This window comes from Triturus cristatus, chromosome 7 (assembly GCF_964204655.1).
Source record: "Triturus cristatus chromosome 7, aTriCri1.1, whole genome shotgun sequence".
Taxonomy (NCBI): domain Eukaryota; kingdom Metazoa; phylum Chordata; class Amphibia; order Caudata; family Salamandridae; genus Triturus; species Triturus cristatus.
Window position 1 is genome coordinate 1,146,430,876 of NC_140590.1, and position 14,370 is coordinate 1,146,445,245.

The following is a 14,370-nucleotide window of genomic DNA, read 5'->3' on the forward strand; positions in this document are numbered from 1 at the left end:
AAGCCCCCATAATGGGGAATAACTGTGCAGACACGGAGTTACTGTGCAGTATTCCACATTATATTCCCTGTTCTGAGAGGTTTGATGCATGCATGCTCCTAATCAGGGCCTTAAAGTTCAGGTTTTAGCCCTTGTGACCTGGTGTGACGTTTGCCCTGCCGTGAGTGAGAAACTTCTACATTTCTCAGTCTCACTCGCAATGAGTGAGTTTGGAGGCCTGTGAAGTAGTGACAACGGGGCATATTATCAAGACAGGCGATAAAATTATCGCTGCTTTAGCGGCAGAAAACTGCACATCCTTCACATCTAACATGGGCTTCAATTAGAATTCCAGAGAACAGATTATCAAGCCCATTATCGCCGTTTTAGCGGCAGTTTTCTGGCGCTAAAGCGGCGATAATTTTATCACCTGTCTTGATAATATGCCCCAACGACATAGACTTCCACTCAAGTCTATGTTTTAAATTTGTGTCAACCTCTCGAGTATTGACTCGCTCAAATACACATTTCTTGGAATTCGATGACTCCCTCATCTACTTCCAGGCAGCCACAGAAGAAAAGAGAGCCCTTTTCCCCTCATTCACAAGGTTGTGCTTCAGTAGCACGCCTTTCCTCCCAACTTTGGAAAAAGGTGTCTAGGGCCGCCATGTGGCACCACCAGCCACCTCAGTGTTTCTCAGTTGCATTCTGTATCTACCAAAGGTCTCTGTCCTTGTGTTTTCCGCCATTTTGTTCCCGATAAAGGCTGCCTCTCAGACCTTCCCTTTCTAATGTGCCTGACAGGGCTTACATTGTGATCACGGTTGGTCTTACTTGTACCAAGAGCACTCACCTCTTGTCACTGAAATATGGCGTAAAACATTTCCGTATTTTTCAAAATTGCTTAATGTCATTGGCAATGATTTATTTAAAAAAAACAAAAAAAATACCTCACAATATTTTAGCATCAGAATTTCATGACCCCCCCCCCAAAAAGGCATGTTTTGGGAGAGCGGCATCTCTCTTATCAGGTAGATGCTTCCACCACAACGTCATACTTGCAAACAAAAATTCAGTGCAGCATTCTGCATTCCTGTTGACGCTTATTCATGGCGTCGACACGTTTCTATATCACTCATCGGAACTGGAGGGTGACACAGGCATAGCTGCTGAAGATAGAAGTCATGAATGTGCAGGCAGGACAGTGTGCAAGTGTAATGTTGCCAGAAAACCCCAGGTGATATAGTAAAGGATGCGGTTTAATGTAGGGTCATGCTAGCATACATGTCAACATTTTAGAAGGGGAAAGTGCGAGTTTTTCAAAATTAATCGGAATACTGTATTATCCCATTGACTTCTATTGAGGCCTGAATCTGGTCAATTGTCCTGTACTGGGACTAAATGAAAATATTGTTTTTTTTACCTTACCTGGCCGGGGCGCGGAAAAAGCGCTAAGGCAGGCAGAGAGAGCGTGACAAAAATGTGTGCATTGGTCTGCAGGGGCAGGTTACTGGCAGTGCATAATCTGAGTCACTCAACACCACTCATCTGCAGAAGCCTGACGAGGAATTGGGTTTTTGCATATAGGAACTAGGAGGCTGGAGACTAGCCTTGAAATCGGCAGTCTCCTGCCTAAATCAGGAGGGTTGGCATGTATGTGCTAGCCCCATCCGGAGGGCGACCATAAGAACTCAAACAGTGGGTAATTGTGTACCGGGCCTCTGACAGTGCTGTCAGTGTTTTTAGGTCCAGCCTGGGCAGCGCATGCGCTGCTCTGCGAGCCATGATTATGGACTTAAAGCCCCGCCCACTCTCCGCCCATATTTGTCATTGGCTTGTGTCATTGTCCTTCATAAATGCTGGCTTCTGATTTGTTAATAGGCTTGTTAGTCCCACCTTAGTACGGCCTTGTCTATATTTGTAACCTCCCATGAGGACTGGCCCATTTACTTCCATTGTTACACGGTACGTCTTATTTAATCTGTAAGCACTATTTTCGTTAATGGTTTCGCCTACTGCAGGCACTACATGCTTTCCTGCGGAATTCAGCGCGCCATGCGCGCTCTCACGGGGCGCTTTCACAATAAATGCATTTGTTTGTCAACTTGACAAAAAATGCTGTTTTTAGTAAAAGCGCCCCATACCATGTGTTCACTTTAATAGAGGCCACGGACCTTTCTTTAGACACGGCTCATCTAAAGAAAGGGGTGTGGCCTCTATGAACGCAAAAGCGCAACATGGGGCGCTTATAAACAATAAGCATTTGCTATCCAATAGATCTCGCATTTTTTAAACTCTGACCTTTCGGTATTGTAAATGACAATGCCTTTTATTATTGCAGGTTTTTTAAACTCAAATAAAAGGCATTGTCATTTACAATGCCAATAGCTCAAAATCTCGCAATTGCGAGACCTATTGCATTGCACATGCTTGTCTGTGTGAGTAACGTAGAGCTGGGTGACCGGTATGTTCACTATGTGGGGTCAGTGCCATTGGTTGGCAAGGCGTTTTCAGTTTAGGGGTTGGGGCTGGCTGAGGTTGGACCCTCAAGATAGAAATTAGGGCAAACTCAGGACCCAAAAGGGTGGTTTCATCCGAGTCAGGATCACAACTTCTGTGAAATTACCTGGTGGTTTTTGCCACTTAAATTTCACCAGGTCAAACCTGGAAAAATGTGTGCGGTGAAACAAATACAATAGTCCAGGCTTTTGCAGCTTGGAACAGAGAAAGATGCAGTATTACAATATCATTTTGAGAAGGGATGCAGTACATCATCTGGGAGCAACATAAGACAATAACATAAAGATAGGATGGACCTATCAGAGATGGGAATCACCAGGAAATATAACCCATTTTTAAATCAAGTGGTGCCCAGGTTGAAGTGGAGGGTCCAGCAAATAATTCCAAGATCTGTAAACTTGAAGATTCTTGTCCAGTCTCTCAGGATCATGCGGATTTGGTGCACTGGTCATGGAAAAGGCCACATTCCTGACTTCATAACTCGTCGACCATGTATGGGTTGACCTCATAACCCTGCTGATGCTTCTCAGGCTGGTGCGACCACAGTAGAGGTGCAGCATCATGGGCCGGGGTCTGGGTGGGAGCTGAGCTGGAGGTGTGACAGCTGAGCTCGGGAGCCTGCAGGGCAGGATCGCAGATGGTGTACGGGTTCGGAGGGGAGTCGTCGTCGCGATACAGGGCTTGGCGAACAGTGAAGGTGATGATGCTCAAGCAAAGCTCCAGGAACTCGGCTACAGTGCAGACAGAGACCCCGATCCAGAGGCCCACGAGACCCCCAAGGCTGGAGACGAGATCCACAAGCTGAGAAAGAAGAAGGGAAAAAAATCACAGGTGGGTTCATGACATTTGGGAGTGGACAGGTAAAAGGCTGAGCGCTCAGGACTGTACTGGCATGACGTAAAAAAAAAAAAGCAGGAGTGCATTTTTGGTACACCCACGCTCCATTTTCAATGGTAAATTTACAAAAATTATTAGTGGCCAAAGATACATTGATCAGCAATAGAAAGAAGTTTATCTGCCTACTTACCAGAAGGACTCACCTACTGTTTCCGAAGCACAACAAACACTTTATGTAAGTGCTTCTTTGCTTTACTAGTGATTTTTAAAAAGAAACTCAAAATATATTTCACCAATTTGATTTTTTTCCCTTGGGGATGATCATGTAATCCGGTTTTCTTTGCCTTAAAATGCAACCTTTGGCGAGAATATTATTACTCTTCATTTAGGAAAGATCTTCAAACATAATTAGGAATGTGCAAAGTTTTAATCAAGCCCCCATAGGTGGCTCATTTGTGGAATTTTATATTTAAAAATAAGTATGAGATTTCCCCGAATTCACATTAGTTGTTTGGTTTCGTCGATTCCTGCAGCTGGATGGACAGGACATCAGGTTGCCGAGTTCTGAGTCCCCCTCCCCCCCTGTGTTGCCTGAAACACAAGGGCTGCATCTCGGCTCCATCATTGTCACTTCCCATTCCAGGAAATCCTGCCTGCCGACTTCCAGGTAAGGGAGAAGGAGCGAGGCGAGGCTACGACAATGAAGAAGTTGAGAGGCTGATGCTTCCAGCTGTGCACAGGAGTGGGAAAGTTCCCACTGCACTTCATGGCTCTTTTCTAGTCCCATTTCGTAGGTCGGGCATGACAGCGCAGCTGTTGCCTACCCTACTTGATTAACAGAAGAGCTTTCAGAAGCACTACTGAGAGAGGGGCTTAGGTTCCGACCACGTGTTGGTGTTCTTGAGCACAACATTTGATTGGACCACAGTTATGTGCTTCCAATGAAAAAGAGTGCTTGTATTTAGCTCTTTGTCTTGCGGGGATGCTTATGTTCCACACAGCAGGATTGAGTTGGTCATGGAGGCAAGCCATTGATCAAGGCTGTAGGCCTGAGCCTGTTTATTATGAAAGGCTACTTACTATAAAGGCTATGTGCCTGACATATTTATTGTGAAAAGCATATGTGAAAGCCAATAGGCATTTAAGGGTGGATTGCTATCACTCTGTGTTAAATCCTACAGAGAGGTGTTTTGTTCCATGGGATCTCACAGATTACCTTAGTAGACATGGGCTGTGATATTTGTTACCACCATAGCAATAGATCTGCACTGTAATAATCCATGTTAGCTACTCCTAGAAGACATTGGGCCCGATTCACAGAACTAACTTAAGACAAAATCCTAAACTTACTACTTTTGGTATTCACAGAAGTTAGGATTTTGTCTTAAGTTTGTCTTAAGTCTGTCTTAAGTCTGTCTTAAGTTTGTCTTAAGTTTGTCTTAAGTCTGTCTTAAGTCAGTCTTAAGTTTGTCTTAAGACAAACTTAAGACAAAATCCTAACTTCTGTGAATACCAAAAGTAGGAAGCTTAGGATTTTGTCTTAAGTTAGTTCTGTGAATCGGCCCCATAATATTTTGCTTTGCCAGGTGGAGCCTTCCACACATATACAATGTTATGACTGTGTGCCTGGTGGTCACCTGGTGGCATTGCTTACACTTAGTACAGCATCCCTGCGTTGTTATGGTGACAAGCTAATGATGGAGGCTATATTCCTGATTGGATCATTAGGAAAAGGTATGCTGAATCCCCTAGATCTGTTCTGTTTATAATGAAAACGCATGAGAAAGGTCGTAGACCTGGCTTATTTATTGTGAAAAACATGTGTTAAAGCCAATAGGCATTAAAGAGTGGATTGCTATCACACTGCGTTACAGCCTGTCTCACAGCATGACATATGTGGCGAGGGCTTTGGTGTTGGTCACCCACTCTGACAAAGCCCAGGGGTTGGATGTTTTCACTGTAAAGCTTCTTGTTGGGTCCTTTTGAACGAGGTCGCATAATGTTTTACTAACTGTAATCTTATCCATATTTGTAACTATTTGCACAATGGCTGCTATCTTATGTTCATATCAGTAGGTGGGTGTAGGTTATGGTGTCAAGCCAATGATAAGTACTGTAGGCATTATTGGTTCATTGATAAACTTTATATCAGATTCCATAGGTTTGATTGGTTAACTATGAAAAGATATGACAAAGCCAGTAGGCTGGCTTACTTATTGTGCAAAGCATGTGTTAAAGGCGAAAGGCTTTTAAGGGTGAATGTATTACACTGTGCTAAAGCCTATAGGCAGGTATTTTATTACATGGACTCTCACAGTTTACTGTAGCAGGCAAGGTTTGTGGGGTTGGTGTACCACTCAAACAAACCATGGGCATAGAAGATCTTCACTTTGAAAATCCTTATCAGGCTGTTTTAGGATAATTTTATGTTGCTTAGACAACTTTCATTTTGTACATATATGTACTTTTATTGCAGTATACCTGATGGTTGCCTTGTTGGAAAGCTTACGCTCAAGACAGTAGGCCAGAGAGAGGCCTGGTGAAAAGCCACTGATAAAGGGTATACACCTGATTGGTTCAATGGGTAAAGTTATTACCGATAGCGTAGGTCTGCTCTGTTTTAAATGAAAAGCTACGATAAAGTGAGTTGGCCTGATTTATTTATTATGAAACACATATGTTAACCCAAATAAGCCTTTAATGGCTTTGGGTCAACCGTCCAAGACTGGTCTCTTTGATTGTCATTTGCACTCTGCTTCCATCTGTGGCAGCATAAGAGCATGGGGAAATGGGTCCACCAGCCTTTGTCACTGACTTCCTTGCCATGCGAGTGACGGCCTTTGTCTGATCAAAGGTGTCCACGCACCTGAAAATGAGTGCACGTCAGTTCCAGGGCGGATGAGCCAGTCCTTTAGATTGCCATTTTATCTTTCTACAGGCTCCCTCTCATTTTTTTTCTTCTCCTCTTTTCATTTTTTAGAGACTACTACAGCTTGTCTGGTAGTGCTGACCAGTCGCTTGCACGCTGCTCAATTTATCTGCAGTGCTCCGCATCCTACCCAGCTTCTTCCTTTAAATAAGGAAACCATTCCGGAGTGGTTTTGAACATAGTGTATCATTGTTTTAATCCAAAATGGCCAGCAGATTGGTTCTGAATGTGGCAGCCATGCTGGAACTTTAAAATAGTGATACATTATTTACAACACCAGTGCAAAATGGCCACCCACTGCAATGTTTAATTTGATTTGTTATTGCATGCATATGCCCTGCATGTTTAGGTGGGAGCCTATTCCTTTTTTCTACTTTTATTCTTTTAATTTATCGGGCATAGGTTGTTGAGTTTGTTTATTATTGTGGTTGTGTAAGTGGGTGAATGCAAGAATGAGTACATGGTGGGATGAATGGATACATTAGCACAAAGATGAGTGCCAGAGTGCACACATGGTGACCAAGCGTGTGCCTAAATCCATCAGTGACAGAAAAGACATTTTCATTTATAAACCAGACCTATTGTCATTAAAAATACTTGTTTGGACCACTTTGGCATTGAGGGTGGCAGTCTCTATACTGTATTTGTGGACTTAAGGGCAGCCTTTGACCTGGTTCCACGCGGTAAGCTCTGGGAAGTGCTGGCGAATGTGGGGGTGCCAGCTGATCTCCTGACCATGATCATCCGCCTCCACACAAACACCTATGCTTGTGTGAGGTGTGGTAGACATGGAGCACTGTCAAATAAGTTTCCCGTTGACAGAGGGGTAAGACAGGGGTGCGTACTCGCACCAACCCTGTTCTGCCTCTTTGTCAACGGCGTTATTGATCACCTCAACGGGGTCCCCAATTCGGATGTCCCGAAGTTGGCGGGAAGGAGGGTCCCGGCAATTATGTTTGCGGACGACACCCTCCTTCTCTCCAAGTCACCGATGGGAATCCAGCGTGTGTTGGATGGATTTGGGGAGTTCTGTAGGGAGCATGGATTGGAGATCAATACTTTAAAGACTAAATTTATGGCCTTCAATCCGCCACCCAGGCTCCACCGCATCCCACGTATAGGGAATAACACACTTGAACGAGTAAACACCTTTGAATATCTTGGTGTTACCCTCAATGAGGAATTGGCGTGGGGTCCACACCAGGAGAAAGCCAGGCTGAAATTAGTGCAACACACCAGTGGAATACTAAGGATGATAGGGAAGAATAGGTCGAACCTTAAACCTATAGGCCCACCCCTTCATATTTATAGGGTACAAGCCAGAGGAGCAGTCACATACGGCAGCGAACTATGGGGTCACAAAGTCTTGGACAGCTTGGGAAAGGAGGAGAACAGATTCCTTAGGTGTTTAGTAGCTCTTCCTCCGCGTACACCCCTAGTGCCTCTGAGACTAGACCTAGGTATTAGACCCCTGGAGGAAGAGTTGGCGCTTCGTCCCGTGATCTATTGGTGTAGATTATGGACGGTGCCTGAACTGATTCATTACAGACAGGGTTTACAGGAAGTTCTTGGCTTCCCAAATTCGGGGAACATTGCCTGGCTCAAGTTTGTAAGGAATAGTTTGGTGAGCCTAGGTCTAGATGCACTTTGGAACGATCCTTGGAACGCCTGTTCAAAGTTTCCTAAAAAAGCTCTTATCAAACTGTACTATGATTCCAAGGCTCCTTCACTTCGACCTTCAAAATCTTTAGGGTCGTTAACACATCAATTCCTTCACATGAAGACCACATATAGTTTTGAACTAGCCCTTGACAATGTTTACCCTGCAATAATCAGTAAGCTTTATTTGCAATGGAGGCACGGGTCCTTGCCAATTCATGCTCTTACTAGCCGTTGGTCCGCGTTGACATCCAGTATTTGCCCGGCATGCAGAGCAAGTGATGAAACCGAGCTGCATCTTATATTCTTCTGCCCGGGCTATACTGAGGCGCGCAGAAAATGGATCATTCCCGTTTGCAGGAATCTGGGTCTTACCAGATGCCACGAAGCCTTTAGAATTCTTAAAAGCGATATGGCTGCACACATTGTGTTTGCTGTGGCAAAATTTCTGGGGGCTTTATGGCACAAACGGAAGCGGTATTTAAAAATGTCACCATGATTCGTTTTGTACTCTGTTATAAGGCACATGATTATATGTAACTACCAGGTATCTAGCCCTGCGGCTGCACCAACAACTTTTAACCATTTTATCTATTGTTCTTAAATGTTTTTATATTCATTTTATGTACTTTTATGGAGATCCTCCGAAATAAAGTTTTTCTTGACTTGACTTGGCATTGACATTTGTAAAACTGGCACAGTTAAAACAAGCATTGGCAAAGCCAATGGGTGTGGCTTTTGCAGGTTGAGGTGAAGGTCAATTTAAGACATATTTTTATTGCAATATAATGTGCCACAAAAACGAAAACGAAAAAAGAAAATATGCCATCACGTAATATGGTCATCATGTTATTGGATTTTAAATAACATTAGGAAAATGACTGCATTATTTGTGATGTTTTTTTTAAATATAATACCTGCTGCTCCATACATTTTTTTTACTGTTATTGTTTTTGAAGGAGACAAGAATAAATCTCAACCTAACCAAGCACTCTAAATGCAGGCTGCTACACTGTTACAATGCTACTTAAACACTTTATAACAGCAAACTGATGGAAAATAAATCCCCAATTAAATGGGCAGCTGGAGTGCAGGCAAAACAAATACATGGTATTTAATGTTAAAACCGTGACAGACTTATAATACAGAGTACCCGGCAAATGGAAACAATATGTGATGGGTTAGATAAAACCCTGTCTCGTGTAGTTAATTTGTTATTAATTTTGTCATTGTATTGATTTATGCACTTTTGGATAAGATTATGTATTTTATTATGCTTTTATGATTTAATTGTAAAATCGAATAAAGTTGAATGATATGATATGAATGTTAAAATAAATAAAAACAGACGTTGACCGATCTTTGTCACTGAGGCGAAAGGAACTATTTTTAGGTGGTTGTGAACCATGTGCACAGTCTTTGTATAGTCAAACAAAGTGAAGGGAGCCAATGGAAAAAGTAGGCTGACCTGTTGGCCCATGCTGTATGCTGTCGGGACTGAAGTAAAATGTGATTGACAGTTGAACCGTCCAATGGATGAAATCTGCTGAGCAAAAAAAACCTCTGCATGTGTGTTTTATGATGTTTTTGAAAAACAATACCTAAAGCTGCCTCAAAGGTCAGACCTAAAAATAGCCAAGTTGCAAGGCTCCAACCTTCACAACTTTACACAGGCCTAAACTTAAACACAACTACATTCTTGCAGCATTTAAATGAAGTCAACAAAATCTCAAACCGGCATGGTGCAGTTGCCATTGATGCACATTCGTGACTTCAGCACAGGACTGTACCAACCATGACTGAAAGCAGTGAGGGATAAGGACACACCTGCTGTCATCAAGGCTGCCTTAAATTGTAAGTCCTGGTTGTTGTACGTGCGGGGAGCGTCGCCATTTTTACTCAGGTGACTCTCACCCGAGGCCGGCCGAAGGAACATGAATTGTGGCCGACAAAGGAAAAAACAAAGCTTAGATTGATGAAATATTTCTCATAAGGTGAGCATCTTTCTTTGTTCTTGAAAATATTTGCCAATAACAAACACTTTTATTTCTAAAAACGTTTGCGGTAAGGCGGTGTGTGCAAGTTTTTGAGCTGCTGTGGGCTGACTGGTCTGGAGTCTGTCTTATTTCAGCCGCACCCGAGAACTTCACTTAAAAGACCATTTACTTGTTAATGAGGCTTTGTTGCTTTTTCACCCCTTCTTAGAGCCCCTGCATCTTCACTCTGACTATTGCTGGAAGAATTAGGCCCCCCCCTGAAATTTTAATTAGCCCCCCCCCCCCAAAAAAAAAATGTGGCTCTAGTTGCGCCTCTGGGGTTGTGTTTGTGTGTATGAGTGTGCACAGAGGTGCTTGTGGGTGTGTGTGAGAGAGAGAGAGAGAGAGAGAGAGAGAGAGAGAGAGAGAGAGACAGAGAGAGAGACAGAGAGAGAGAGAGAGAGAGAGAGCTGGACTGAAGAGAAGAATGGAGCTGATGGAGAGGGAAGCTGCAGCGCGCAGCTCCAGGGTCCCAGTGGCTCACCTGCATCGCTGGGGTCTCCTCGATGAGTTCATAGTTCAGCTGCTGATAATAAACCACAAGTTTCACCACATTGTCTCTGAAAAACGTCCAAAAAAAAAAAATGAACAAGTCAGGCACTTACAAATGATTAATTGAAACCCAAAGGATTGTGCCTGTTATCTCTCCTCCCCCCGCGCTTAGTGCCACCAGCCGCTTGTTCCCCACCAAATCCATGTGCCCGCAAAATCTCTGTCAGTCCCAGCTCTCCTTCACCTGACCCTTCTCACGCCTCCTTGAATGCAGACATCTTGGACCTCCCAAGATGAAGCCACCTCCACCCTGACGCGGCATCCGCAGCAGTCGACAATCAATCATATATATGTAAATCAGTGTATATGAAATGTTATATAAGCCAGAGGACTGCAAGGAGTAGGAATGTCATGTCACCCATACTGGTAGGCAGTATAGTTTAAGAATGCTTGGTCTGTAGAAGCACAAACTCAGAATTTAAAACGGAACACCATAGTAGGAGGATCTCTTTAATGATTACAATGGATTTCTATCCAAATTAACTCCTTTTGCAACATTAATCTAGGCTGTAATCTATACTTTGCAGTGTGCATGCAGCTCTTTGATGCTAGTTAATAATTCACCATTCTATATTAGGAGTTTAACTTATAAACTGCAAGGAACAAAAGGATGTCTCTTAAAAAAGCAATAACCCACTGACCTATTTACATTATATGCACTTTGTGATCTGCATGGTACTTGTTCTTTGCAGCAGGCATAATAATCCTCTGTGTTATTTTATGATCAGTCAAAACCTCAACTAGACAAAACTCTGATCTCTCTCCAGGAAGAACATTAATCACCGGAGTTATCTTGACAATTTTATTGTTGCCTGGAAATTGCTGGAGGCAAGGAACTTGGCAGCAGGTGTTTTTAATTCCAAAATAAACTTGCAAACATGACGACATGTGAAGTGAGCACCCAGTGTGTTGGCACCGGTCGCTCCGCCCCAGAGCCGGCCCTGGGGGCGCGAATAGCGTAAACGCCCATAGGATTCCATATATCCTGCCCCTTAAAGAAGTGCAACCTGGTAGTCCATTGAATTTTAGCACCAAATAAAAGCAGCTGCAAACAACTGACAATTGAAAATGTTGTGATATTTTCAAACTTAATACAGGTAAATTATTCATTTTATGTGGACCATTGGGTGGTTGTCTGCAGAAAGAAATTTTCTTTCTGAGGGTATGCCTCGAATACAATTTTCTTGTAAGCCCAAGACAATGTTCACTCATGCTTTTTGTGTTGTGCAGTGCTAAATTGTGTTCAGCTTCACGCATGCGTGACCTTATTAGCATTTATGTGGTCGATGACATCATCGGAATGCGACACATTGTAAACAAAAATGATGCCCAGTTTTTTCGCCATTCACCCAACGCGACTTTGTAGATCTTCACGCAGCAGTGCATTGTCTGACTCTTTGTAAATGTTCCCCAAAATTACTCACCATCCGTCCTTACCCCTACACTCGAACACAGGCCCAACCTGGTGTTTTCCGAGGTTCCCCGCAGGCCACAAACTTAAGATCAACAGCAACAGCCAAACTATCAGGACCTCTTAGTGGGTCTTGCCCTTTCCTTTCCCTGGCTCTGTGGAACAACAGGTTTCAGGCAAAAACCCCAATCCACCACTAGCAACACACTCTGGCATCACTAGAGGAAAGACAAGTCAAGCTCCCTGAGGCACGCCTGACCTTGACGACTGTAAAGTAGTAGCCTGCAGAATGGAATGTCCTTGGAAACGCACCACAGAACAATTCAATAACGAGGTCTCGAATCCTGCCAAAAAATGTACAACCGCGTTAAAGTTCCTGCCAAGGCACCCTTCTTCGTGTCAATGAAATGCATCATTGACTTAAGCGTTGGTTGCGTAACTAGCAGGTCACAGGTTAGAATCCGAGGAGGGCAACTCTGGCTTTTGTCCTTCTAAGGCCAACATTTTGGCCCTCACTACCAGAGGTCTCTAATTCCAGCGGCAGCCGGAAATTTAAGTTACTGGCCACAGCAGCAGTGGCATCTGGTGACATTTGAAAGTCGTGGGGAGCAAAAGTTGGGCATGACTTTTATCAAGCGAGCGACACAAGCACGCTTTAAAAAGTGGGATCCAGGGTGGTTTTTCCTCCTGGGAAAAAAAGGAAAAATGATTGGCAAATGGTGCATTTTAAAGCAAATTAATTTTGTGATCATGCATGGCTTACAGAGCAGTGGAAAAGTATAGTCTTGAAATATTAAACAAATTTCAAACTGCCCTACAGCTTACCGCATTAATGTGTTCAACAGTTACTGCAATGTGCAAATTGTACAGCAGACAATTTCAGGCCCTTTAAAGTGTGTGCTGGCCCAGTGTCTTGCACTGCTTGCAGCATTAACTTTGGAAGAAAATGCTCTAACCAGGCTTCCGGAAGCACCCACAGCTGCTGGATACAATCAGTCATATAAAAATATGTTCAGACAGGTCTTTAAGTGGGAGGAAAATAATGGGGGCTCTCTAAAAAGGAACATGTAAAATACATTTCTGATTCCAATAGTGTGCTACATGACCGCGATTTCGGTTTCTCTCTGAGATGTAATTGTATCCAGATATATAGAATAACAGCTTAGATACACCGAAGACCTGTAAGCATGATTGGCGTTGTCAATTGTTGTTAGATGTTTAAGATGAGTAACAAAGACGATTTGTTGTAACTAATTAACATTGTAAATGTTTCACTTCTGAAATTGTGAGCCTTTGAATTAAATAGTATTGAGGCCTGGGGAAGGAGTTTCGGCCTTCAGTTATGTGCTCTTTATGTGAGATATTTGTGCCCTATTTCTCTGCACATCTCCTTCATCTGCACATCTTTAACAGCTTCTCTCTCCTCTTCAGTACCCCCTTTTCACTCTTCCTCGAAAGCACTTATTCACATTTCCCAGACATTACCACTTCCAAACATATGCTGCACTCATTCACATTCAAGCACTTTAAGGCCTTTTGCTTTTGCTGTGAAAATATTTTGACATCTGTGTACCCTCTTCACACACATTTTCATAGAATTTCAATTGCAACTGGAATACATGACCATTGTTCTGTGTGCTCTGTAGCGAGACCAGTTCACTGACAGGCACTTTGCTTTGACTTCAGCCTCAGCACCAGAGCTCTTTATCAAGGCCCCTAATAAGCACTTAGAACAACTAAGAGTATGTACTGTTCAAGCAGCAGCGGCTGCTCCACTATAGATGAAAAGCGTCGCCCCCCTGCCAGCAGCCAAATAACAAAACGATAATGAACCTGTGTTTAATATTGTTTTATTTTTCTCTGTAGCGTTGTCTAGGGGGTGGGGCCATAGGGATGACAGGCAGAGGGGAAGTAGTAGGTGCACTGGTTGTTAGTGTGCATGACGGTTTAGCCTGCCGTGTAAGGCTGGCCAAATCGTCATGCGCACTGAAGCTTTCTCCAACTGAGCTGCATTGCTGGGTTAGAGGGAGCAGGCACAGGCTCCCAGTCTCACTGGAAGAGCAAATCTTTGGCGCCCAGGCCAATCCTGATGGTGCTTTCATGCAGCATGAAAGCAGCCTCAGCATTGGCCCAGGGGATTCTGGGAGCCGTTGTCTGCAGTGCACGGTGACGGAGCCAGAGAGGAGCGTTGAGCAGCTAAGTTCTTTTATTATTATTAATTTTTTGTTTGCCTGTCCCCGGTCCCCCATCTCTCTCCGCCCGCCACTTTGCCCAGACACTGGCCGCTACTGTGTACAAGAGTAATAAGATGCTCACAATAATACGGAAACACAACATGATGAAACAGCTAACACTCTTAGGGAATGCAAGATGAAGTAAAATGTGAAATAAGAGAGGTACTAAATCACTGGCATGCATTACCTTAACGTTTTAAACATTCATTATTT

General features: G+C 43.5%; 1 protein-coding gene across 1 annotated transcript in view; it reads right to left on the reverse strand.

The window, feature by feature from the left end:
- Positions 1-2,549: 2,549 nt before the first annotated feature.
- The window catches only part of LOC146811277 (epithelial sodium channel subunit beta-2-like), a 254,912-nt gene continuing 243,091 nt past the window's right edge, over positions 2,550-14,370 (reverse strand). Inside the window, exons 9-10 of the mRNA XM_085614502.1 lie at positions 10,445-10,520; positions 2,550-3,300 (exon numbers count right to left, since the gene is read on the reverse strand). Coding sequence (XP_085470628.1) covers positions 2,974-3,300; positions 10,445-10,520 — 403 coding nt within the window. The 3' untranslated portion in view covers positions 2,550-2,973. The remainder of the gene's footprint in view (positions 3,301-10,444; positions 10,521-14,370) is intronic.